The sequence below is a fragment of the Lepidochelys olivacea genome (genome assembly GCF_965140295.1).
Source record: "Lepidochelys olivacea isolate rLepOli2 genome assembly, chromosome: 8".
Classification (NCBI taxonomy): domain Eukaryota; kingdom Metazoa; phylum Chordata; order Testudines; family Cheloniidae; genus Lepidochelys; species Lepidochelys olivacea.
The window spans coordinates 64,489,808-64,517,151 of NC_140418.1; the positions used below are offsets into that span (position 1 = coordinate 64,489,808).

Consider the following 27,344-nt stretch of genomic DNA (forward strand, 5'->3'; position numbering starts at 1 on the left):
TTACCTGCCCACCAGCTGCCATTCACATAGATCTGAGTTTGTAGAGGTTACCAGGCAACCATACAAAGAGAGTGTTTCTACAATGAGCAGATTAATTAGCCATTAGAGGCTATTCTACCTAAAAGTACAACTGAAGACCAGATTCTGCCTAACCTGACCCTTGCATGGGTGCACAGCATGTACAAAGGTAGTGATGACAGCATAAGAAGTCTTAATTTTAAAGATTAACAAAATTAAGATACTGTGCAAGATCCTCAACTAGCGTAGATCAGTGATTTACATCAGCTGAAGATCTGGCCTGTTGTCCTTGTTTCAAAAAAATGTCAAACAAAATGTGCTGTCACTGATTTTTTTTCCTACGTTTTAAAGCAGTGGCTTTCAAATTGTGGGTCAGGACCACAAAGTGGGTCGCAACCCCATTTTAATGGCATCACAAGGGCTGGAGTTAGATTTGCGGGGGCCCAGAGCCAAAGCCTGAGCCCAAGCCCAAAAGCTTCAGCTCTGTGTGTCGGGGCTCAGGTTACAGGACCCCACCTTGGGCTGAAGCCCTTTGGCCTTCCCACCTGAGGTAGTGGGGCTCAGGCAGGGTCAGACTTTGGGCCCCCCCCTCGGGGCCATATAGTAATTTTTGTTGTCAGAATGGGGTCATAGTGCAAAATACAAGAGAAAAACTTTCAATACTACACATTCGATTGAAAGAAGTTTGGTTTTCTCTCAAGAGATAACTAAATGAACAAATTTATTAATCGGTGAAAGGTTGTAGTAGACAAAAATAATGTGTTTGCAAACATCATTGTACTTCTGAAAGTGATGACATCTTTCACCAAACCTCCCTCATCAAACAGATATGGAAATACTATTGCAAAAGGGGTATCAGAGCATTCTTCCTAAATGAATAAACTTAACTGCAAATTGTGTTTTCATCCCACAATACATTTTCTATCTACAGGTCCCAAAACGTAAAGACAACTGTTTCCTCGGTTGATGGTACCTTACTCCTACTTCAGTCAGTGAATTGGTCATGATCTTTCTAGTTTAACTTCAGTATTAGATTAATCAATGAACTTTTTAATTGCCATTTCTGTATTGATTACTAGAGCGTCCCAACTTAAGCATTTGTGACTTCTATTGGCTTGCTATTTTAAATGATTTCATCTTTCTACACTGATGTTGAGACTTTTGTCATCTCACTCCAGGTTCTGAAAAATTCCTTTACTGTGTTTTGTGACCATGTTTGTTGCATGGAAGAATAATATACAATTGATGCTGATGTGCCATTGTTTTAATGAAGGGCTTTTCAATGCCCTACTTTTCCAGGTATCTTATAATAGAATTTCTCCAACTCTGTCAAACTACATTTCCATAGCAGAAATTCCAGCATAATGGTAAGTTGTACAGTTGTCTGACATCTCAATGATATGATTAGTTTCTTCATACAGAGGTCTTTATTGCAGTGCACTCTGTACAACTTGCTTGTGGCTCAGCTTCACTGTATGGTATACAGCCAATCTCTAGGTGAAAATCATACCAAGCTAACCAAATTTCCTTCTCTGACAGGGTTACTGACCTAGTAGACATGAGGAAGCATAAATGATTTATGTAGATTTTATTAATGCTTTTGACATTCTCATAAGCAAAATAGGGAAATGTGGTCTAGATGAAACTACTATAAAATGGATGCACAAACTGGTTGAAAAAAACACACTCAAAAAATAGTTATCAGTGGTTCACTGTCAAACTGGAAGGACATATTGAGTGGTGCCACACAAGAATCTGTCAGGGTCCAGTACTATATTTTCATTAACTTGGATAACGGGGTGGACAGTATGCCGATAAAATCTTCAGATGACACCAAGCTGGGAAGTTGTTGCAAGCACTTTGGAGGACAAGATTAGAATTCAAAAGACCTGGAAAAATTAGAGAATTGGTCTGAAATTGACAAGATGAAATATCATTAGAGACAAGTGCAAAATACTACACTTAGAAAGAAAAAATTAAATGCACAACTACAAAATGGGGAATAACCAGCTAGGTCATAGCACTGCTGAAAAGGATCTGGGGATTACAGTGGATAACAAATTGAATATGAGCCAACAATGTGATGCAGTTGCTAAAAAGGCTAATATCATTTCAGGATGTATTAATAGGACTGTTGTATGTAAGACCCAGAAAGTAACTGTCCCCCCCTACTGGTAAGGCCTCAGTTGGAGTACTATGTCCAGTTTTGGGAACCATACTTTAAGAAAGATATGGGGAAACTGAAGAGCATCTAATGAAAATAGTTAAGGCTGGAATAGGGTAGGTGTATTTGGTCCTGCCACTGAGCAAGGCACTGGGCCAGATGACTTCTGGCAGTCCCTTCCAGCTCTTCATTTCTATGATTCTGTGTTGAGATCCATATTGTAAAAGTATCAGGAAAAGCATTTTTCCACATTTCAATGGGGGAGGGGTTGTGTTGTTTTGTTTTTGCCTCGTCTGCCATGCCACATGAATAGCTTTGCAGGCATTTAAACAATTAGCACAGAGAAACTGATTTGTTCACAGTCACACAGGAAGTCTGTGGCAGAGTGAGTCCTGGGCTGGCACCCTAATCATTGGACCATCTTCCTCCCACATATGCAAACTGTGATTATAATTAACCAGTTTACTCTGACAGAACATTTTTCAGATTGTGTGCCTATTATTTCCCCAGCGCCCTAAATGTGCAGAATGCTTGACAAAATAAATAAGATGACAAAATTCCTGCCTCAAAGAAATGACCTTTTAATCAAACCAAAACCAAATAGTTCTGGTGCAAAGTGACCTAGAGACAACTTTGGTGAGATCTGTCCAGGAAGAATTTGCAAAAGTGGCCAGATATGAAAGAGCAAACGTCTCTTGGGAAACAAGAGATAGGAAAATGTTCCTAGGGCTAGTAGGAAAAAAATGTGAAGCCAAGAGGATGAAAAAGATATAAGGAAGCAGTAAAGATTAGGAAGAGCATAAGAAGAGAAGGAGGAGGAGAAAATCAGAGCAAGTGAAATAAGCAGGAAAAAGGTTTTGCTGAACCACGAAAGTGAAGGCAAGAGAAGGCAATAAGCTGTCAAGCCATTCAACATGGGAGAAAAGCAATTCTGTGTTACTCTCTGTAACTGCAACCAATTCACTATTATCACAAGTGCCTAGGGATTTTAGGAAAGATGATTCCTTGGCATACATTCAAAATTGAACACATTTTACTTTTAAAGCAGAGCTGACTGGAAAATGGGGAGAGAAACATGCATGATTTTCTTTTGTGAATCCCCCCTCAAACACAAATACACAAAACATTAATTTAAGTTTAATTATTTCATTACAAATGCTCTGACTAGATCTAAATAGAAATGTGCAAGAGGACTTTATTTAGATCCTCCAAGTCTCCTTTTCTGTTGCTTCATCCAAAGCCTACTGAAGTAAATGAAAGCTCCCACTAACTGCAATGTGTTGGTTGGATCAAGCCCTTCATGCAGAAGCAAAGCCCAGCGGTTTGTTCTTTTCAAAACCTATTGATCAATTTACATTTTAAAGGCAACTTCTCCATGAAAGGGGATTTGAAATTTACTTTTTTCCATGAAAGCTGACATAATACCAGAATATTAGTTTCCCCAAATTGTGGAACAGGTGTGAATGCAGGTTGTGCAGAGCCCAAAGCCAGGTTCCAGACAGATGCCTTTAAAATTCGGTTGGCCACGTCCATTCCAGCATTACATGTTTCCCTCCCGTCTTCAGTAGACTTCATCTTCTAGTCATATTTCAACATCCAATGTTCACTGACTAACCCTCAACCTATTGATTAAATTCCAACTTGTCCTCATACTTCATTTCTAACCTCTTTTGAGTGAGTCCTTCCTAAAACCTCTGAATTTAAACCAGAAAAGAGACAATCATTCTTTCCTCAGAAAGGTATTATCAAAGCTTGCAGAATATATGATTAAGAAGGTATGACGGTGTACTTTGCTCATATTCTATTTATCCCTTACTTATAACCTCCAGATCCTTGACTGGTAATAATCTCCCAACCAGATAAAGTCACAAATATAAAGTGTGAGCTAACTATTCCTTTAAATCCTGAACCATCTTATTTCTATCTTTATAGAAACTCATGTTATTAATTTCAGACTGTTTCTCCAATTTAACAAAATCTACTCTTCAGACATTTCTAAGCAACTATTGTGGTGACACTATCAATGCTTGGTTGACTCAATATGGATATAAGAAAGCAAGCAAAGGAAGGTGATCTCTGGCATCAGAAACACTTCTTCTATTAAATGTGTCTACATAAGCTTTTTTTATGCAAATACAAAATGGTGTCAATAGAATAGATACATCTAAATAATAGTGAAATACTAAAAAACAGTTACAAATAAAATATTCTCTCCATCTAAGCAGACTACCTAATTAATAAACTTGCTATTAATGCTATCAAGTATGGATATAACCCTTTAGATACAGTGGACTTAAGTTTACCTTTGAGAACAATTCATAATAAGAAACTAGAGCTTCAGTGTTTGCACAATCAGTAGGTTTACCCCCTTTGTCCATTACTAGCATGTGCAAATCAACAGTCCTACAAAGCACAATGTAGAGTAATTTTATAAAACAATACAAAATGTTGAGCTGTAAACTACTATGGCAACATTATTTATAAAGGTTCCAATATTAAAAATAGATATCAGGATGTTTTTGTTTATTTATATATCTTTTGAGACAAATGTTTGTCTCATTAAGATTTTTTGTAAAGCTTTGTTGAGAAATGTACCTTTTTTTCAACCCTAAACACCACAAAAATTGAACTGCATAAAAACTCATTGAATACATTATAGTTCATATAATAGAAAGAATGTGAAATCTATTAAAGACACTACTATGGATAAAATGCTTCAAAACTACTATTTCATATTCTTCTCACAAATGCATTCTAATTACCAATCCATCAGTTGGTGAAGACTTGCTCACCGATATCATTAGCATCTGCCTTTCCACAGCTGAGTAGGAGAGCTTTTTTTATTATTATTCTAACATTAAAAAAAAGTTCAATCTCATGTTTCCAACCTGGTCTCCGAAGTCCTCCGGGAACTTCCACAGTACCACCGGATCTGTAAATAATTGACAGACAGCATTAATCAGAGGCAAAGGAACAGAGTAGTACAGTCAGAGTACATTAATATTAAAGAGAGGGTCAGCATAGCTTCAAGCTCCCTGGCAAGTCAAAAATGTATCTCAAAACTGAGGAAGACAGTGGATTATTAAAAATATTCTTTTATTTCATATTTATGGAACTGCAAGTATATTTTTATGTAACAATGGTAGGTTACAATGTATTGAGATATTTTCAGATTTAAATATTCTTTTAAACTTTGAGTACTTCAACCTTTTTTTAAGGAGTAAATCCAATATTCAAAATTCTATTTCAGTTATGGCATCAAGTGAACAGAGCCTTTTTTCCAGCCACTGCAGGTAAGATGGCAAGATCATAGACTATTTGTAAACACACTCTACATGAATACAAAAATGGTCATTATTTTCAGGGATTCTTGTTTATCCATTTTCCTTTCAGACTCATATCGATGCCATTTAAGCTATGGATTAGAAAACTGATTGTTATGTACTTATGACGTGCAAGCATCATAACTTAACTTTGAGCAACAGTCAAAACAGGATGACATACCTCCTTTTATTTTGGAGCTTTTAACCCCTCTTACTAAAATGAAATACTTCTTTAGTTTCTTATATCCAATTATTCCAAACTGTTTCACAAATATTAATAAACCCTTAAATGCCCCTATGAGGTAGGTCTGGCAAGTATTATTATAATTTTACAGATGGGGAAACGGAGACTGATGTTTTATTACAGGTTGTGGAGTAAATCAACAATAGTAATAAATCGCCAGAACCAGATGGTATTCACCCAAGAGTTCTGACGGAACTCAAATGTGAAATTGCAGAACTATTAACTATAGTCTGTAACCTATTTAAATCAGCTTCTGTACTAAATGACTGGAGGATAGCTAATGTGACACCAATTTTTTAAAAGGACTCCAGAGATGATCCTGGCAATTACAGGCCTGTAAGCCTGACTTCAGTACCAGGCAAACTGGTTGAAACTACAGTAAAGAACAAATTTGTCAGACACATAGATGAACATAATTTTTTGAGGAAGAGTCAACATGGTTTTCGTAAAGGGAAATCATGCCTCACTGATCTACCAGAATTCTTTGCCTGGGGCGGGGGGGGGAGGGGAGTCAACAAGCATGTGGACAAAGAGGATCCAGCGGATATAGTGGGCCAAGTTTTTCAGAAAGCCTGTGACAAGATCCCTCACCAATGGCTCTTAAGCAAAGTAAGCTGTCATGGCATAAGAGGGAAGGTTCTCTCATGAACTGGTAACTAGTTAAAAGATAAGAAACAAAGGCTAGGAATAAATGGTCAGTTTTCAGAATGGAGAAAGGTAAATAGTGGTGTCCCACAGGGGTCTGTATTGGGACCAGTCCTATTCAAAATATTCATAAATGATCTAGAAAAAGGGGTAAACAGTGAGGTGGCAAAACTGCAGATGATACAAAACTACTTAAGATAGTTAAGTCCCACGCAGACTGCAAAGAGCTACAAAAGGATCTCTCAAAACTGGATGACTTGGCAACAAAATGGCAGATGAAATTCAATGTTGATAAATGCAAAGTAATGCACACTGGAAAACATAATCCCAACTATACATATAAAATGATGGGGTCTAAATTAACTGTTACCACCCAAGAAAGATCTTGGAGTCATTGTGGATAGTTCTCTAAAACATTCACTCAATGTGTATCGGCAGTCAAAAAAAAGCAAACAGAATGTTGGGAATCATTAAGAAAGGGATAGATAATAAGACAGAAAATATCATACTACCTCTATATAAATACATGGTATGCCCACATCTTGAATACTATGTGCAGATGTGGTTGCCCCGTCTAAAAAAAGATATGTTGGAATGGGAAAAGGTACAGAAAAGGGAAACAAAAATTATTAGGGGTATGGAACGGCTTCCGTATGAGGAGAGATTAAGACTGGGACTTTTCAGCTTGGAAAAGAGACGACTAAGGGGGGATATGATTGAGGTCTACAAAATCATAACTGGTGTGGAGAAAGTAAATAAGGAAGTGTTATTTACACCTTCTCATAACACAAGAACTTGGGGTCACCAAATGAAATTAATAGGCAGCAGGTTTAAAACAAACAAAAGGAAGTATTTTTTCCACACAAAGCCGAGTCAACCTGTGGAACTCCTTGCCAGAGGAATATTGTGAAGACCAAGACTATAACAAGGTATCTAGAAAAGAACTAGATAAATTCTATTAGCCAGGATGGGGAGGGATGGTGTCCCTAGCCTTTGTTTGCCAGAAGCTGGGAATAGCAACAGGGGATGGATCACTTGATGATTTCCTGTTCTGTTCATTCCCTCTGGAGCACCTGCCATTGGAGCACTGTCAGAAGACAGGATAGTGGGCTTTTTGGACCTTTGGTCTGACCCAGTATGGCCGTTCTTATGTTCTTGGATAAGAATCCAAGTTCCCAAGTACCATTCCCACACTCCAACCTAGGGATAGAAAAATCTTTCAGATGTCTACTAAACCAGGGGCTAAAGGCCTAATTAGGAGAGGCAAATACATCAGATGGGGAAGCCCATGAGTAAAATCCTGGGCAAATGCCCAGATGAGAAGTCCAGCGCCCCTGCTCCCCCTAGGTGCTGAGATTCCTACCTGCACAAAGGCTGAGATTATTGGAACAGCTCAGCCTCTGGCTACCTCTGTCTGATAAATCTGAAGCCCCACACCCTTCACTGGCTGAAAGGGGAAAAAGAATTTTTTTTTCCCCATTCTCCTGCCAGAAGCTATTGACTTTTGATGAGATTGAGAGGGTGTGTCGACGCTGCTCTGCTGCTCCTCAAGCCTGCTGGTTGTTGAGAGTAGGGAGTTGTGAATGAGTTCATGAAATCCAACTCACTATTAAATCTAACCCTAATCAGGTCCTCTTTTGTTCAGTTGACCAAGAACATTTAGGTGACCTGTTTTTGTTCATGTGAACACTTGGGAGAAGTTATTATTCATCTGAATACAGCTATTCGTAAGTGAGTTTGCATATTTGCACTCGAAGTGCTAGCCCACCTGCCCAAGTTCTCAATACATACCCAATACGTACTATTGTGTATGTTTGGAAGCAAGAATGTTAGGAGGCAGGTAGGAAACGAGAGAGAGAGAATGCTATTTTTTCACTGAACATAAGCCCAATAAGGAGAGAGTAGAGGGAGCAGGGGATCAGATACTTCTGAAAGGTCCTTTGCCTGCAGCCAGTTGACACCTGTGCCAGCTTCAGAACATACAGCAAGATATCTGTGGTGTTGCCAGATACTAACACAAGGATGGCGGGGTCAATGTCCAGGAACAATTGTTCCTCTCCATGCTGCATGGCCCACATACATTTATTGAAATTTACTGAAACAACTATAAGCAATCAGAGTTCTCCTGGTAAACTGTGTAGTCTGGCTTTATAATTACTAATTACAATTATCTATCCACCTGTAAACAATAATGAACCTCCTCACCTATCAGCCTAACCCCATGAAAAAGATGTATTTTGCAGTGAATCTGTGCTGTCGTGAACCAAGCTGACTGGGAAGCAAAATTTCAAGAAGAGGACCTCAGACCCCGATAGAGAATTCCTCCTGTTTAAATAGAAGATGCTCCAGTTCAAGCACATCTGCTGTTTCCAACCTAGGCTGTTTCATTCTCAAACCATCTAGTGGTTTAAAGGTCAAAACAAACAATTTCAATTCCACCCAGGTGCTCACAGTTGCATTCTATATAGGTTCTTAGACTTAGTGCCTTCCAGCAGAGCATTAGCGATAGGACTAATATCTGAAACATGTGGCTTCTTCTCTCATCCTCTCCCCAGGGCTAGAATTGTGTGCGGGGTGGAGTGTTTTGTTTTCCAGTTGTTTCCTTAGTCTACCATTACCTAGGTATTACCTGGAGTAAGCCTCAGACAGAAAGCCTTGTCCTACACACATTGGGCCACCCATTCCACTGCATCAGTAGGATTATACATGATGGCGTTGCAAAAATGGGTATTCTCAGAATACTCAAGGCACTGCAGGCCAAGTCTCCTTAACCCTTCTAGGGGACAGCAAAAGATTTTCTAGGTCTACTTAACTCATTTATCTATCTCCCTGAAGTACTCCCAACCTCTCCTTGAGTGATTCAGTATCTGAGTGATTTTTTTTTCCAAGCACCATGGCTCTTTTCATAAAGGTTAAATAATCAATTCAGAGAACAGAAGTCATATCAGGTGACTTAGGTGACCTATAACACAGACCAAATTCTGACTCTCACTACGAACAGTTCTCATAATACAGAGGACATGCATACACTTCTAAGATATGCTAGAAATCATACATATTGGTTACTGCATTACTAAGTATTTACTATTTACTAAGTATTTACCGTAAGACATATTTTAAAAAAAAATTTAAGTACTGTTAATCTAGATAGAAATTTCCCACAATCGTAAAATTACTCTCCATTAAAAAAAAAGTCATCTTGCCATATTCTAACTATAGTTAAATTATTATTCAGAACCATTCTGTAAACTAGAAATTATGCGAAAAGCACTATTTTTATTATTTATTAGCAGCTACTTTTCCTTAGTCATTAGAAAAATGAACCATACTTATCTATCAATGATAATATAGAAATGGACTTGAATGGCATCCTGCAACAGTGCCCTATAGATTGTAAACTACAAGATAAACAAGATAATACAAACTCCTTTTTGTTTCCATAGTACCTTAACCAATATAAATCCTACAACTACAGTTCAGTTCAGTGCAGGTACTCAATAGGGAATGGATACAGTGACCAGATAAATGGCTTGGTAAAGGACTTAAAAAGGAGGTGTTTGTTGAAGGAGCAGGACCGAGGGGGCAGGATTCAGGTTTCCTATGACTGGCACTGCAGGGAGTAAACCCCCTTTCCTTATCGCCCACCTTAACCCTCATTCGGGGGAGGGGGGGAGGGAGGGCAAGGGGGACAGATAGTAAGGTCCTAGTGATGGGTTGGCTGGGGGACCTGGATGGAAAAAGGGGGGGCTGGCTGAAGTCCCCATGTAAATATTGAATGATCATGGAGTTACCTGCACTGTACACTTTTATCTGTCAGGTAGTCCCAGACATGTAATAATAAAGTTGTGGCCTGATTAAAACCATATCAAGTGTCTCCTGTCCTTTTTTCGGTACAGCCAGACAAAAAGCCTTATGTGTCTGCCTCATTACATAATATTTATTTTATACCAGCTCTCTCTTATTTTCACCTGGTTTTATCATACTCTCGCTTTCATGTTCCAACAACTGTAAGTGATTTACAATTATATGTACTGCAGTGTGATTTCTCTCTTTACTTATTTCCAGTTAAACACATTAAAAAGACAAAAGACACACCTATCCTCCAGCTCTATGGACTCTGACAGATCTCTAAAACTATACAGTCCAATACAGCAATGGCAGGCCATTAGCCAATCCCTCCCAAAAACGAAACAGCCCATAAAAAAAAATCCCCATCTTAATTCGAACAAAAGCATCCGACCCCACAAATGGGGGGGGGGAACATACCTCTCAATCTCCTCCAAATGTTCAAAGAGACAGGCTTCACAGAACTGTAGTTACTAATATTTATGTGGTTGTGTTCATCTGTTATTAATAGTTTTATGGATGTAGTAAAGTTATTTCATAATATCTAAAAGAAAAATATCTGTATTGCTTATGCCACAGAAAGAAAGTTTACTAGTTTTCTTTTCTTTTTTTTCATTGTTTCACTGAAACCAACCAACACTACCCAAAAAAAGTCCACCCTACCCTTCTTTCTTTGGATTTTATTCTAATCATCTGAGTCCATTTTTGTTTTTTTAATAAAAGATTATGCTTGTTTCGGCTTTGGGGGTTAGACTCAGACTACATCTGACATATCTTTGTAGCAACTTCTCACAAGTGCTGCAGAAGAAACAAAAGGGCACTGAATTTAAAAATAGAAAGATACAGAATAATCCGATTCTGCAACTTTATGCACTTTATCTTCAGATTCACAAAGACCGATTTTTCTTTTCCCCTGAGGATTACTTTCCAGATACTCCATCTGATCTAGCAATGTTAGGTCAATTTTATGCTGATTTTATGGGTGAGAGGATGGGAATTGCTAGCAGGAATAGCTGTTACCATAGTTGGCTGATGAACCATTGGGTGTCTCTGAGTTTCCTAATTCTAACCAACCTGTCGTGGCACACATGCCTTGCCTTAATTCTAAGTAAATGTGTCGGTGAGAAGAAACCCTCAATTAAATATATAAAGAGACTTCTTTCCACATCTACTGAATCCATGGTACACATTTCTTAAACAAGAACGTGCTCAACATTGGGCCAAGAATACTTTACAATTAAAATCTTAATCATCTTATCAGGGAAATAATATTAAGTATTGGAAAATACACCTCACATGTATCTAAGAAAAACCAAGTATTATAAAGTGGCCTCCCAGTCTATGTTACCTGATTTAATAAAACTATAGCTACAAATACGCCTCTACAGCAATTACTAGTCTCTTGTTTCTTCCTCAGCTGTGAGCACCCAAAGCAACCATATTTTATTTTAAAAATTAAAAATAAATAACCCAGACATCTTATTTTAAAAAATTAGATGGATCTGTATTACATTACAGCTCCTACAATCCTGCATGGAACAGATCCTACATTCCAAAAATGAACAGTAAACTGCTTACACTAAATCAAAATTTGTTAGATGAAAATATTGCTAGAATGCTATTTATTGTGTAGGGTAACTAGAGTAACAGTGTATGTTGGGTTAAAAAAAACACCACACGCACAGCTGATTGTCATGATCCAATTTTGATTGGAAAACCCTGCAGTAATAATGCTTTGGCTAGTAAGAAAACATTTCATTTTAAACCTTACTAGACACATTGTATTACTGTGACTAGCTGTAAGATTAATTTGAAAATCCAGTTTGAGGGAAACAATATTGTCTTGGAAAAGAAATTCTAAAGTCATTACAAAACTAGAAATAAATTATTAATGTAACTATCACTTTCACTTTGAAAATACAATAATACCATATAAGCTGTACTTAAAAATTCCTTTACAGAAATTCCTTTGCTGCTTGTAGCTAAGAAAGAAACTTCCTCCGAACAAACATATGTTCCACAAAAAAGAAATGGGTGAGAACTACACCCAAAGCACACTTTAATAGATAGCTAGGAGAAGTATTTAATTTGCCATGGAAACCTTAAGAATAATAAACTATAGAAAAAACCTGTCTAGAGCAATACCTAGAAACACAAGTACAGTAAGTCAGAAAGTAGCAGTCTCTAGAAAAACTCAGTTAAGCCTCAATTATTCAAACATCTATCTACCTGCATAACTTTATCACTTAATACATGATGTTTGCTGAATAAGAGGCTTCAGCTTTATGTTAAAAGGAACTCAGTCAGTACATCATTTCCTAAAAGTTGCTTAATTTAAACTAGAAGCAGATGATGTTATAACACGATGAATATATGATCAACAAATTATCCCAAGTGTGTCCTTCAGAAGCTTCAAAATAGAGCTCTAAGTCTGTAAAAAATGTATTTTTTTTGTTTGCTAAATGACAAACAGTGCACTCAGTTGCGTATGGGACATCAGTGTTGCATGCTCTCATGATTTTATCGTGAGCAATGGGATTTGGGCATGAGAAGCAGCAATCCTTCACATAAATTTCAGAGTGCCAAGGGGAAACCTCCTCTGATTGGCTGCCTTCCTCAGTTCCCTGCCTCCTGGTAGAAAACAGCCAATCAGACATGCTGCAGCATGCAGGTTGAGCTGTCCACGTCCCTTCAGGAGCTGAGAGAATTTTTGGATAGGGGAAGAAGGAGTAGCTGATACTATTTTCAGAGGAGAAGAGAGTGGAGGAGGAGGAGGAAGAAATAACCTAGCAGCTCAAAGCAGCTCCTGTCCTCTTCGCTCTTGAGAAAAAATGGGTCAGCTCCTCTCTGCTTCTCCTCCCCTCTCTATGTTGAGACACTGTGCATGGAAAGGACGAGGAGAGGAACCCCATTGGAACTGCTTCCCACATGAGGCTTTGGGGTGAAAGGAGGAGATTGTGAAATGAAGACCCTGGAGCTATTGGCCTCCCCAGACCTGAAAGTGGGGGTGAAATGCCTCTACAGCTACATGAGAAATGGAGGCATTCTGGGGGAAAAGAGGCAGCCAAAGGGTTGGAGGAGGTGCAGAACTGATTGCGGGTCTGAGGGGTGCATAAATCATGTAGGGATGTGGGGGCCAAAAATTGTATCATACACTATAAATGTGAAATAGATGACAATGCTGTCATTATATATTTAAAATCTTATGTTTTGAGCCAAACTCATGATATTTTGGGGTGCTCATGCACGATCTTTGAACTTCTGGGGGTAGCAATTCCTAAACACAGAAAACAACAGTCTCTGTCTCAGGAGTCTAGAATCTCAACAGGCAATGAAATGTGCATGGGGAGTCCCCAATGGATATCCTATCTTCTAACATTTTTTCTACAATATTGATTATGTCAATGAGGGGGAAATGATAAAGTTCATGGCAAGTGGTGAGGGTTAGCATTTGTGGGCCTTGCAAAAGAAATGGGTCTAAAGGATGAACTATAAAAGGGGGGGGGCACCTAAAGCATGGAATTGGAACATATTTCTATCACTTTCCTTTTTATAAAGACACCCATTGGTCGGTAACTGAGTAGCTAAATCAGCTTTAAGTTTTTTTAAAAGTGTAGTATATAAATGTTACAAGCAAAACTGATTGAAATGATGGGCCCACATTGGATCCAGGACAGTCAGAGGTTTCCACAGCATCATCTTTCAGCCTTTATTTAAGCCATGTCTACTCTTAAAAGGTTTGCAGGTATAATAACAAACTCTCATAGTGTAAATGCAGTTTATAACACCATAAATGGGGGGGGGGGATTTTTAACCAGAAAAACTAGTTCCTGCAGCAAAATAAGATATACCAGCAAAAATATTTTTTGCTAGTATAATTGCATTTACCCTAGGGCTTTAACAGGCATAGCTTTGCTAGTAAGATATCACACCCCTAACCAAAATATCTATGCCAGCAAAATTTTAAGTGTAGACCAGGCCTTACAAGACCAGGCCTTTAATCATCAGGCTATTGGGTATCTGAAGCAAGTGGGAGGGCATCTCTAGCCTTTTTTCCTGACGAAGTCATATAGATGTTTTCCACATTTTCTGCCCCACTGGCCTAATGAAAACAGGAGATTCACAATGTCCCCATTCCCCTTCTCTAAAAGCACCTTTTCCCTCTCTTCCTATTTTACATTATTCCCGTAGGTTCAAGCCTGGCTGCTTCAGTGGGAGGGAGAGGGAATGCATTCATCTAGCCAATAATTTAGCATTGGTGAGTACATATTTTGAAAGTTGATTGTATCCGTTATGTCTTTATAGTAACGGAGTAGGTGTTTCCCTAGTACAGGTCATCTTAAACTATTACTTTAGTTTCATTGCAAAAATGCTGTGTTCAAATCAGAATGATACAGTCCATTAGCCGTTCTCTACAAGTATGATGGCTATAGAGAACAATGTCATTTCAGTGATATGAGTAGTAGTACAATCACAGACTGGCCTCAACCTCTGCTCCTTCAGGTTTGTGGAGAGCACAGCACAAGGACTCAACTTTTATGAGTCACTACTAGCTAACACTCATTTTTCAAGGCTTAATGTGAGCCTCATACCTGTGTGCATTCCAGGAGTGCGTGGGGAAATGACCACCTCCTCTGAATCGAATAAAGGATGCTGTTGGAGACAAAGTGCAAGACTAGCTAGATCAATGGTGTGTGCCACTATAGCAATTCCTCAGAAAAATGTGGAGACATTTTTTGAGTTCTGACAGAAAAAACTGAGAACATAACCTTGGGCAGAGGAAGGAAAAAAAGGTTAGGCTGCTAATTAAACCATTAATAAACTGGTGACACTGGACACTAACTAAGCCTTGATCTACACTAGGAGTTGAGGTCGAATTTAGCAGTGTTAAATCGATTTAACCCTGCACCTGTCCACACGACGAAGCCCTTTTTTTCCCCGACTTAAAGGGCTCTTAAAATCAATTTCCTTACTCCACCCCCGACAAGGGGATTAGCGCTGAAATCGGCCTTGCTGGGTCAAATTTGGGGTACTGTGGACACAATTAGACGGTATTGGCCTCCGTGAGCTATCCCAGAGTGCTCCATTGTGACCGCTCTGGACAGCACTCTCAACTCAGATGCACTGGCCAGGTAGATAGGAAAAGGCTCGCGAACTTTTGAATTTCAATTTCCTGTTTGGCCAGCGTGGCAAGCTGCAGGTGACCATGCAGAGCTCATCAGCACAGGTGACCATGATGGAGTCCCAGAATCGCAAAAGAGCTCCAGCATGGACCGAACGGGAGGTAAGGGATCTGATCGCTGTATGGGGAGAGGAATCCATGCTATCAGAACTCCGTTCCAGTTTTCAAAATGCCAAAACATTTGTCAAAATCTCCAAGGGCATGAAGGACAGAGGCCATAACAGGGACCAGAAGCAGTGCCGCGTGAAAATTAAGGAGCTGAGGCAAGCCTACCAGAAAACCAGAGAGGCAAATGGCCGCTCCGGGTCAGAGCCCCAAACATGCCGCTTCTATGATGAGCTGCATGCCATCTTAGGGAGTTCAGCCACCATTATCCCAGCCGTGTTGTTTTGACTCCTTCAATGGAGATGGAGGCAACACGGAAACAGGTTTTGGGGACGAGGAAGATGATGATGATGAGGTTGTAGATAGCTCACAGCAAGCAAGCGGAGAAACCGGTTTTCCCGACAGCCAGGAACTGTTTCTCACCCTGGACCTGGAGCCAGTACCCCCCGAACCCACCCAAGGCTGCCTCCCAGACCCGCTAGGCAGAGAAGGGACCTCTGGTGAGTGTTCCTTTTAAAATACTATACATGGTTTAAAAGCAAGCATGTTTAATGATTAATTTGCCCTTGCATTCACGGCTCTCCTGGATGTACTCCCAAAACCTTTGCAAAAGGTTTCTGGGGAGGGCAGCCTTATTCCGTCCACCAAGGTAGGACACTTTACCACTCCAGGCCAGTAGCACATACTCGGAAATCATTGTAGAACAAAGCATTGCAGTGTATGTTTGCTGGCATTCAAACAACATCCGTTCTTTCTCTCTCTGTGTTATCCTCAGGAGAGTGATATCATTCATGGTCACCTGGTTGAAATAGGGTGCTTTTCTTAAGGGGACATTCAGAGGTGCCCGTTCCTGCTGGGCTGTTTGCCTGTGGCTGAACAGAAATGTTCCCGCTGTTAGCCACGGGGAGGGGAGGGGGGGAGGGACTAGCCACGTGCTGGGGGGAGGCAAAATGCAACCTTGGAACGAAAGCACATGTGCTATGTATGTAATGTTAACAGCAAGGTTTACCGTGAAAGAGTGCACGCACTTTTCCTTAAAATGTGTCTTTTTAAATACCACTGTCCCTTTTTTTTTCTCCACCAGCTGCATGTGTTTCAAGGATCACAGGATCTTCTCCTTCCCAGAAGCTAGCGAAGATTAGAAGGCAAAAAAAACGCACTCGCGATGAAATGTTCTCTGAGCTCATGCTGTCCTCCCACACTGACAGAGCACATACGAATTCGTGGAGGCAGACAATGTCAGAGTGCAGGAAAGCACAAAATGACTGGGAGGAGAGGTGGCGGGCTGAAGAGCGTAAGTGGAGGGCTGAAGAGAGGGCTGAAGCTGAAAGGTGGCAGCAGCGTGATGAGAGGAGGCAGGATTCAATGCTGAGGCTGCTGGAGGGTCAACCTAATATGCTCCAGCATATGGTTGAGCTGCAGGAAAGGCAGCAGGAGCACAGCCCCTACAGCCCCTGTGTAACCAACTGCCCTCCTCCCCAAGTTCCATAGCCTCCTCACCCAGATGCCCAAGAACGCAGTGGGGGGGGCCTCCGGCCACCCAGCCACTCCACCCCAGAGGACTGCCCAAGCAACAGAAGGCTGACATTCAATAAGTTTTAAAGTTTTAAACTTTTAAAGTGCTGTGTGGCCTTGTCCTTCCCTCCTCCACCACCCCTCCTGGGCTACCTTGGTAGTTATCCCCCTATTTGTGTGATGAATTAATAAAGAATGCATGAATATGAAGCAACAATGACTTTATTGCCTCTGCAAGCAGTGATCGAAGAGAGGAGGGGAGGATGGTTCGCTTACAGGGAAGTAGAGTGAACCAAGAGGTGGGGGGGGGGTTTCATCAAGGAGAAACAAACAGAACTATCACACCGTAGCCTGACCAGTCATGAAACTGGTTTTCAAAGCTTCTCTGATGCGTACCGCGCCCTCCTGTGCTCTTCTAACCGCCCTGGTGTCTGGCTGTGCGTAACCAGCAGCCAGGCGATTTGCCTCAACCTCCCACCCCACCATAAACATCTCCCCCTTACTCTCACAGATATTGTGGAGCACACAGCAAGCAGTAATAACAGTGGGAATATTGGTTTCGCTGAGGTCTAAGCGAGTCAGTAAACTGCGCCAGCGCGCTTTTAAATGTCCAAATGCACATTCTACCACCATTCTGCATTTGCTCAGCCTGTAGTTGAACAGCTCCTGATTACTGTCCAGGCTGCCTGTGTACGGCTTCATGAGCCATGGCATTAAGGGGTAGGTTGGGTCCCCAAGGATAACTATAGGCATTTCAACATCCCCAACGGTTATTTTCTGGTTTGGGAATAAAGTCCCTTCCTGCAGCTTTTGAAACAGACCAGAGTTCCTGAAGATGCGAGCGTCATGTACCTTTCCCAGCCATCCCACGTTGATGTTGGTGAAAAGTCCCTTGTGATCCACCAGTGTTTGCAGCACTATTGAAAAGTACCCCTTGCGGTTTATGTATTCGTCGGCTTGGTGCTCCGATGCCAATATAGGGATATGAATTCCGCCTATGACCCCTCCACAGTTAGGGAATCCCATTGCAGCAAAGCCATCCACTATGACCTGCACATTTCCCAGGGTCACTACCCTTGATATCAGCAGATCTTTGATTGCGTTGGCTACTTGCATCACAGCAACCCCCACAGTAGATTTGCCCACTCCAAATTGATTCCCGACTGACCAGTAGCTGTCTGGCGTTGCAAGCTTCCACAGGGCTATTGCCACTCGCTTCTCAACTGTGAGGGCTGCTCTCATCTTGGTATTATTGCGCCTCAGGGCAGGGGAAAGCAAGTCACAAAGTTCCATGAAAGTTTTGCAGCCACTGGGAATCATCCCAGACCTGCAACACTATGCGGTCCCACCTGTCTGTGCTTGTTTCCCGTGCCCAGAATCGGCGTTCCACCACATGAACGTGCCCCATTAGCACCATGATGCCCACATTGCCAGGGCCCATGCTTTGAGAGAAGTCTGTGTCCATGTCCTCATCACTCTTGTCACTGTGCTGATGTCGCCTACTCGCCTGGTTTCGCTTTGCCAAGATCTGGTGCTGCATATACTGCTGGATAATGCGTGTGGTGTTTAATGTGCTCCTAATTGCCAAAGTGATCTGAGCGGGCTCCATGTTTGCCATCTACACAGAAAAAAGGCACTGAATGATTTCTCCCATTGCCCTGACGGACGGAGGGGCGACTGATGACATGGCTTACAGGGTTGACTTACAGGGAATTAAAAACAACAAAGGAGGTGGCTTTGCGAGAAACTGAATGGCCCCCTCAAGGAGAGAACTCAAAACCTCAAGGATAGAACTCAAAACTGGGTTTAGCAGGCCGTTGATTTCACAAAGGAAGGGAGGAGAAAAAAAACAACACAACACAAATTTGGTCTATTTCTTGTTTTGAACCACTTCATCTATCTTTATACATCTTGCTGGCAGCAGTCTGTGCAGTACGACCGCTAGCCATCGTTATCTGCTGCGTGCTCGGCAGAAGACGGTGCAGTATGACTGCTGGCCATCATCTTCTTCTGGCTGCTGATTAAAAGACAGTGCACTGCCGGTAGGACTCAATCGCCATGAGACGAAACTTAAAAGTGAAATGACCTGGCTGAGTCACTCCCATATTTGCCCAGGTGCCTCGACCTCACGAAGGTCAGTTAAAAGAGCACCCAGGACTACGTCGACGATGGCTACCAGTCATACTGCACTGTCTGCTGCCAAAAGGCAATAACTGCTGCTGTTTAGCAATGCAGTACCATGATGCCAGCACCCAGGAGACATATGGTGATGGTTAGCTGAGCGGGCTCCATGCTTGCCATGGTATGGCATCTGCACAGGTAACTCAAGAAAAAAGGTGCAAAACGATTGTCTGCCTTTGCTTTCAAGGAAGGAGGGAGGGAAGGGGGGCCTGATGATATGTACCCAGAACCACCCATGACAATGTTTTAGCCCCATCAGGCACTGGGATTTCTACCCAGAATTCAAATGGGCGGTGGAGACTGCGGGAAGGTTGGGATAGCTACTCACAGTGCAATGCTCCAGAAGTCAACGGTTGCCTCAGTACTGTGGACACACTCCGCCGACTACATGCACTTAGAGCATTTGTGTGTGGGGACACACACAATTGACTGTATAAAAACGCTTTCTACAAAACCAACTTCTATAAATTCGACCTAATTTCGTAGTATAGACATACCCTTAAGATTTCCAAAGGGGTCCACAACTCCATTCAAAAAAATTTGGGGGTCCACAAGTGGAAAAATATTGAAAACCACTGCTGCAGAGGCTCTTAATAAAAGTCCCAAACAGGGTAGCATGGGAGAGGCCTCTTGAGGGGAAAAAAGGATCCATATTTACATGGATACAGTGAGCAAAAATAAGCACACAGGGTGCAAAGAGGATCTAGAGTCTAGCCCATAGTCTGGAACAGAAGCTGTGCAGGGGATATACGGTCGCTCTGCACCTCACCCACTGATTACAGGGAGAAATTGGTATTTGAAACCCGATTGTTCAGGACTTCTGTGGAGACAGGTTGGGTCAACTTCAGCCTAAAATAATAGAAAAGTTCAAGAAAGAAATACAAATCTAAGTCTCAAGAAATGTAGAGTAGAACCTCAGCATTACAAACACCTCAGGTATGGATGTTTAGTAACTCTGAAACGTTTGTAACTCTGAACAGAATGTTGTGGTTGTTCCTTCAAAAGTTTAGAACTGTACATTGACTTAATACAGCTTTGAAACTATACTCTGCAGATGAAAAATGCTGCTTTCCCTTTTTTTTTTTTTTTGTTAGTAGTTTACATTTAAACACAGTACTGTACTGTGTTTGCTTTTTTTTTTTCCCCTCCCCTTTTCTTTTTGTCTCTGTTGCTGCCTGATTGTGCACTTCTTGTAACAAGAAGTGAGGTGTGTGGTTGACTGGTCAGTTTGTAACTCTGGTGTTCGTAACTCTTAGGTTCTACTGTATAGTGTCACGAGTCACAATACTTTCTCCCTGGGTAACACTGAACACAAAAACTTAGTCTTCATGCAACACTTAATAAATGGTTCAAAAGTGTTTTAAACTTGTGCTTAGTTTAGAAAAAAAATACAGAGAAGTAGGATACAGGTTAAAAGAGAAAGAATATTCCTCTCAGTGGAAGCAACTCATCTAGAAAATCTTTTCTTTACAGTGATAACAGTACAGCATGTATAACTGTATATTTGGTGAAAGCATTTTTAATACATTTTAGCCTCTGTAGCTATATTTGTAACAAAACCAAGAGAAAAATAAAAGTAATAGATTTTATCACAAACAGTATTTATTATAATTTGTGTTTTCAAACATGTAAAAATGGAAACGATTGAGTACAAAATATTGGGATCTAATTTTTCAGATATTTCACTAGGAAATAAATGTTATGCAAAAATCATTGTTTCACTGTCAAACTCACAGATCACTAACACTCCCATAAAATCAATATAACCTAATTAGCACAGACACTTAATCTGGCAGTTCAATAAAAGCTATAAGTGTGCCTTTACAGACTTGATTTCAAGCAAACTGTCTCTCCTGTGGGCAGAGTTCTACATATAGAATAATACACATATTGAAAAAAATCCCTGTTTGAGGTTAAAAGTTTATTCCAGACAGTCCTGCTTTATATATAATATAAAAGAATGCAATGAATAAATCTAACTTGTCAACCCATTCCCTCAGGAGAAAATGATAAAGCAGCTCACCTACTTAAATGTTAAGTATATTTGGTTTTGTTAGCATAAAATTTTATTTCACTGCACAAAAAACAGTACCTAAAGCCTAGTTTTTAAAGTATTCCTCAACTCTCAAATAAGCATGAGAGTTATATACTTTCAGCTGCCATAACTAAATAGAGAATCTCAATCTTAACTATATTGGTGCTGTCACTCTAATATAATATCTTGCTACTGTTATAGTTATTTATAAACAAAACAAGAGAAAAGACCAACCATAATGTACAATGTAAGTATTTTCAAAGATGAATTAATCTGGTGATGAAACAGCATTCATATAAATATAAAAGTTACTGTTAGCAAAGATGACTTCTATATATCACATTAAAATCTCTTTGTCAACAGTTTCACTCAGTATATGCAAGGGTGCACTAGTACGTGATATAATGTTGTCAGGAAGATTGAGTTTAGGAGTGGTCTCAGGCTCCTAGGTTCTGGAGGATGAAAGTGGAACATATTCTAGTAGTTGGATGGAGAGGCGAGCAGAGTAGAGTGGGAGGGGAAGGAAGTTACAGTATTTGCCAGGCATCGGTAATCGAAAGAAAGAACAAACACAGAATAGAGTGGAGAAACTTCATAAAAAAGAGAAACTAAGAAACACTTGCTAACTTTTCTGGCACTTAAAAATGTCAGATTAAAGACAATATGCAAATGAGAGTGCCACTTTAGGAAATACATGAAAGCACATTTGTATGCAAATTATGCACTCAATGCATTTTTGCTCATCAAAGTATGAATATTAAAAAAAAAACTTTTACTGAAATGTTAAGAGTCTGTTCTTACTGTAGTATTTCATAGGAGAGCAACAACAGAAAGCAGGTACCCAGTTAGAGAGGGTTCCTTCACAAAAAAGTGTAAGAAAACATATTTACAAAATTAAATCCAATTTCAATAACCTGGACAAAGGAAAAAGGACAGAGTAGGATTGATTACAAATACTGTGTTCTAAACAGTGATATACTGTAAACTTACCATCTACTAAACCTGGCTTCATTATAAGTAGTCCCAGAGGAGATGGATTAAGAGTGTAACGTGCAAATGAGGGAAGAAAACTTTCAAGTTTAATTGAATTTATATATCCTTATCACATGATTTTTTTAAAATTACAATAATTACATATGATATATCTTATGTGGATGTGTATACAGATTGGGTGTATATTTTCAAAAGTGCACAAGACCCACTTTCAAAAGTGATTTAGGCAGTCAGGAACCTAATGTAATTGAAAGGCAATGGGCTTAGGCACCAAAGTGCATAAATTGCTTTTGAAAATGGGTCTTGGGCGCTTTTGAAAATTTTACCTGTTCACTCACTCCCTTGTTGCTGTGTGAAAGGCTTACACAAACTAAAAAGGGAAAATGACTGATCATAGAGTCAGTGAAACTGACTGCACTAAGTACTGTCAAATACACAAAGTAAATAAAGTGGAAAAAGAGAAAATAATTTGTTTAGTAGTCTTTTTCAATTATAGTAATCTTAAGTGTTTCTTGTAATAATGGTCGGTAACACGTCAAGATAAAGATGTGATTCCATTACCTCTAAGGTTCAATGAACAATCAGTACCAGGAGGAATGAGAGACTTGTACCACTGTAGAGCTAGAAATCCCTTTTCCCCCAGTTAAACACAGAAATTGTTTCTAAACATGGGAGGTCATCAGTTAATGAAGCTTAAAATTATGACGTTAAGAGTTATAACAAAAACTATGATAGATCATTTTTAAGGTTTTTTTTTAATGTATGAGTCATACTGTATGAGTCTTAAATGTATGTGTTTCTATTCCTTCACTTGTAACTTGGACCCAGGGTACTGTGATATAACCAGTTTATCTTTTTAGAGACGTATGATTCAGTTGTAAGAAAAAATGGTTTCACGACACCAGTGTGCATCATTCATGTTTCAGAAATGGACATTTTTAAGAGACAGTGAGGGAAAGTAACAAATTTGCCAATTCAAAAGTAATTCACCGGAAAAATGTTTCAAGAACAATAGACCAAATTAAACTATGGCCTAAGTAGCCCAACTCACATTTGAAGTCAGTGAACCAAATTCTGCTCTCACTCACATTACTAAAATTCCTCAATAACTTCAGTGACTCCAAATGTGTGTCATGACTAAATTATTTACTACAGGTCTGAATTTGGCACAGTCTCTACTTAAGTGTGTGAATTTGATGTATATGTACATGACACAGTAAAGGCACTGCCTAGAGCCAATGGCGACATAATTTCATAGATTTGTATCGAAGTACCTCTGTCTTAACCTGTATCATAAAGGTTCTTCAAAGAACTTAGCAAATCTACATTGTTAAAAAAAATGCAAAAAACTAACTACTCCCACGAATACCTTGTAGGATTCAACATACTGCATTCTGGATCCAGTGTTTCAGCTGACAGCACTATGAGCATTTGTGATCATTCTGAGAAATAGTTGTCAAGGTGCCATGTGTGTATGCAACTCACAGAAACCAGGAAATATGTACTTTTTTCCTTCTTACAGATAGTGTAAAAACTTCTAGCCACAACTTGCCATTTCCGTTCGAGTTATAGGTCAATCCCTTTACCCAAGAATTTGTTACCATTGAAGGACAGAGCAATAAGTCATTTTCAGCTAACTAGGGACATAAAGAAAGGGTCTTTTTCATTGCAATGCTATTAGCCACGCTTCTGGGTAAAACCTTAATCAGGGTGAAGGTTCACTGCACAGAAAGTGTACAGATGAAATGAGTATGTCCAACCTTTACTTGGTCTTTCTGCAAGATAAGATGGAGTTGCTTTTCCTTTAGCTACCAACTCATTAGAGCGGACTTGTAAACAGCTATCGGCCTGCAGCATTACTTATTACTTTTTATTTTTCATCTGTGAGTGAATTTACTGACCATGAAAATTAGGGTCTAAAATCAGCAACTGAAGGACAAGCAACTGAAGGACAGGGAGGCAGGCACTGTGCAAGCTTCCACACACATCACTGCTAATGCACATCACTTAATACCTACAATACAACTGTTATCCTTGTCCCAAGATTCTCTTGCGCAAACACTAAATGAGCAAAGTTGTCCAATGATTTTGTGAACTGAACAATTGTTGAACAGGATAAGGCTACCAAACCCATTTACACTTATTTATAACCAAATACAAGTTTTGCATCCTGTTGAAGGTGAAAAGCTACCTAGACTGCTGTTGAAAAACACAGCATGTAGTTATCTTTCAAGATTCAAGTGTGGTATTCAGGATCCTTAAAGACACTGTGCAGAGCATCCCCTTCCGGAGATCAACCAGATATTTTGCTAGATTGCTCTTGCAAGCTTGATTTTGAGAAAGATCCAGATGATTTCAACCCAATTATTATTAAACAATATATGCTGAGTAAATTAGGAACAAGCATACCTCCGATGCATCTAAATGTACCTGATATATCCTATTGCTTAATATGCCCCCTTCCAGTGGGGAGTCTGACTGGAAAAAGACATTGAGCAAGAAGCATTTTATTTCAGTAGTGAAGAGGCTATGTTTACTTTGTGAAAACTATAGACTTCATATGGAAAAATCTAAAGAGCTTTTTGAATCTAATAGACACTAGATCTCTAGTATCTTCTTGGATATATGTGCTATACTCTTTTCTATGACAGGTTTCAGAGTAACAGCCGTGTTAGTCTGTATTCGCAAAAAGAAAAGGAGTACTTGTGGCACCTTAGAGTCTAACCAATTTATTTGAGCATGAGCTTTCGTGAGCTACAGCTCACTTCCGATGAAGTGAGCTGTAGCTCACGAAAGCTCATGCTCAAATAAATTGGTTAGTCTCTAAGGTGCCACAAGTACTCCTACTCTTTTCTATCTAATTCCTTTTAGGAAATGCCAGCTCATCTATAGGTTCTAACATGAAGTTAGAGAGGGCCAGATCCAGGGACCTGCATATACAAAAATAGTCAAGGTTCTCTAAAGCAAAATGCCTGGCTTGAAAATTGGCGCAAAAGAGTATCAATAAATATTCACCATTTTCTAGCAGACTGCTGTTGGAAAAGATTCAAAAACAATGCTATGCTGTAGTCTAGATCCTTCACATGCAAGAAAAAAAAGTCCAAATAAAATAGGCAAAAACAAATCAAAACACTGATGCTTCTGTATAAAATTAAAAACAGAGTTAAAAAGATGTTAAAAATTAAAAACAGAGTTAAACTGAAAGCTAGCTTTCTTGTACCTTTTCAGTGAAAGAAGAAAGCTAATGTAATGCTCACATGGTTGGAGAAGAGAGACATATTGAACAAGGCAATATTTTAGATATTGAGTTGTCATAAATATAAAGGGAAGGGTAAACACCTTTAAAATCCCTCCTGGCCAGAGGAAAAACCCTTTCACCTGTAAAGGATTAAGAAGCTAGGATAACCTCACTGGCACCTGACCAAAATGACCAATGAGGAGACAAGATACTTTGAAAGCTGGAGGGAGGGAGAAACAAAGGTTCTCTCGGTCTGTGTGAGGCTTTTGCCAGGAACAGAAAAGGAATGGAGTCTTAGAACTTATAAGTAATCTAGTTAGATATGCGTTAGATTCTGTTTTGTTTAAATGGCTGATAAAATAAGTTGCGCTGAATGAAATGTATATTTCTGTTTTTGTGTCTTTGTGTAACTTAAGGTTTTGCCTAGAGGGATTCTCTATGTTTTGAATCTCATTACCCTGTAAGGTATTTACCATCCTGATTTTACAGAGGTGATTCTTTTACTTTTTCTTCAATTAAAATTCTTCTTTTAAGAACCTGATTGCTTTTTCATTGTTCTTAAGATCCAAGGGTTTGGGCCTGTGTTCACCTATGCAAATTGGTGAGGATTTTTATCAGGCCTTCCCCAGGAAAGGGAGTTTAGGGTTTGGGAGGATTTGGGGGGGAAAGATGTTTCCAAGCAGGCTCTTTCCCTGTTATATATTTGTTAGATGCTTGGTGGTGGCAGCAATAAAGTCCAAGGGCAAAAGGTAAAATAATTTGTACCTTGGGTAAGTTTTAACCTAAGCTGGTAAAAATAAGCTTAGGGGGTTTTCATGCAGGTCCCCACATCTGTACCCTAGAGTTCAGAGTGGGGAAGGAACCTTGACATGAGTAGATACGCCTGATAATTTACAGTACCTTTTACTGAATTACTGCAGCATCTACCCAACCTCTTAAATAGTGGGGTACCACATAGCTCTGTGATGACCAGGCTCTGTTTGATATCTGCATATTAGACCTTCCTCTAAATCATGGCACATAGCTGGTGTGCCAAGAACTGCAAAACAGTGAAAATGGATGAATCCATTAAATAGAATTCAGCTGTAGTGCAAGATGTAGTGTTTGTAACACAACTCCAGAAAATAAAGATTTCATCTGTATAATGCATCATTAGACAAAACATTTTATTGTGGTTCTCTGTCACTCATTGATTACCTTATCACCATCCAAAGGCCTTAGGGTGTTGTTATTTTCACCATCTAGTCCCTCTTCACTGCCACAAGCAGTGGCTGGCATTAAGTAAAAGCAGAGGCTGGCATTACCAGTCTTGAAATGGGCTGCCTACAACATTTTAAGGAGCTCCAGCAAGAATGTAACTATCATCAACACGTCTATACCATGATATAGCATCCTTTTAGTCCTGAGTATATTGTGAATACAAGACACAGTGAAACCATGACGTAGTTACTATCTGTCCTTGTGAATATTAATTTACTACAAACCTGCTCAGAGGCAGAGTACCTTCAGGCAGCCTAATAAAACTAAGTCTCCTCAAATCAGCAAACACCTGAATGATCCTCAGCCCAATCACCTTCCTTCCCCTATTGGTTGTGATCATGAGGCCCAAGCTTTCAGTCAGCCTTGCAAACCCAGCCCCATTGATACTGAAACTGCAACACAGTACGTGCAGAAGCAATGGTGTGATGAATGGGGTTGCATGATGCATGTACTTAGGAACAGTAGGTTTGCAGCTGAGGATCTGGGTTCTACATTACTTTTATTAAGTTTAAGCCAATTAAAGAAACAGATTCACATTTCAATGTAAGTACAATTCAACAACAATGCGAGACAGGGATGGGATATTTCTAATTAT

At 39.8% G+C, this 27,344-nt stretch overlaps 1 protein-coding gene across 2 annotated transcripts in view; it reads right to left on the minus strand.

Annotated features, from left to right (window-relative positions):
• The window catches only part of DENND1B (DENN domain containing 1B), a 237,433-nt gene that overhangs the window by 161,670 nt on the left and 48,419 nt on the right, over positions 1-27,344 (minus strand). For both annotated transcript variants that reach the window (XM_084637445.1, XM_084637446.1), the window contains exon 3: positions 5,071-5,114. In XM_084637445.1, coding sequence (XP_084493571.1) covers positions 5,071-5,114 — 44 coding nt within the window. The remainder of the gene's footprint in view (positions 1-5,070; positions 5,115-27,344) is intronic.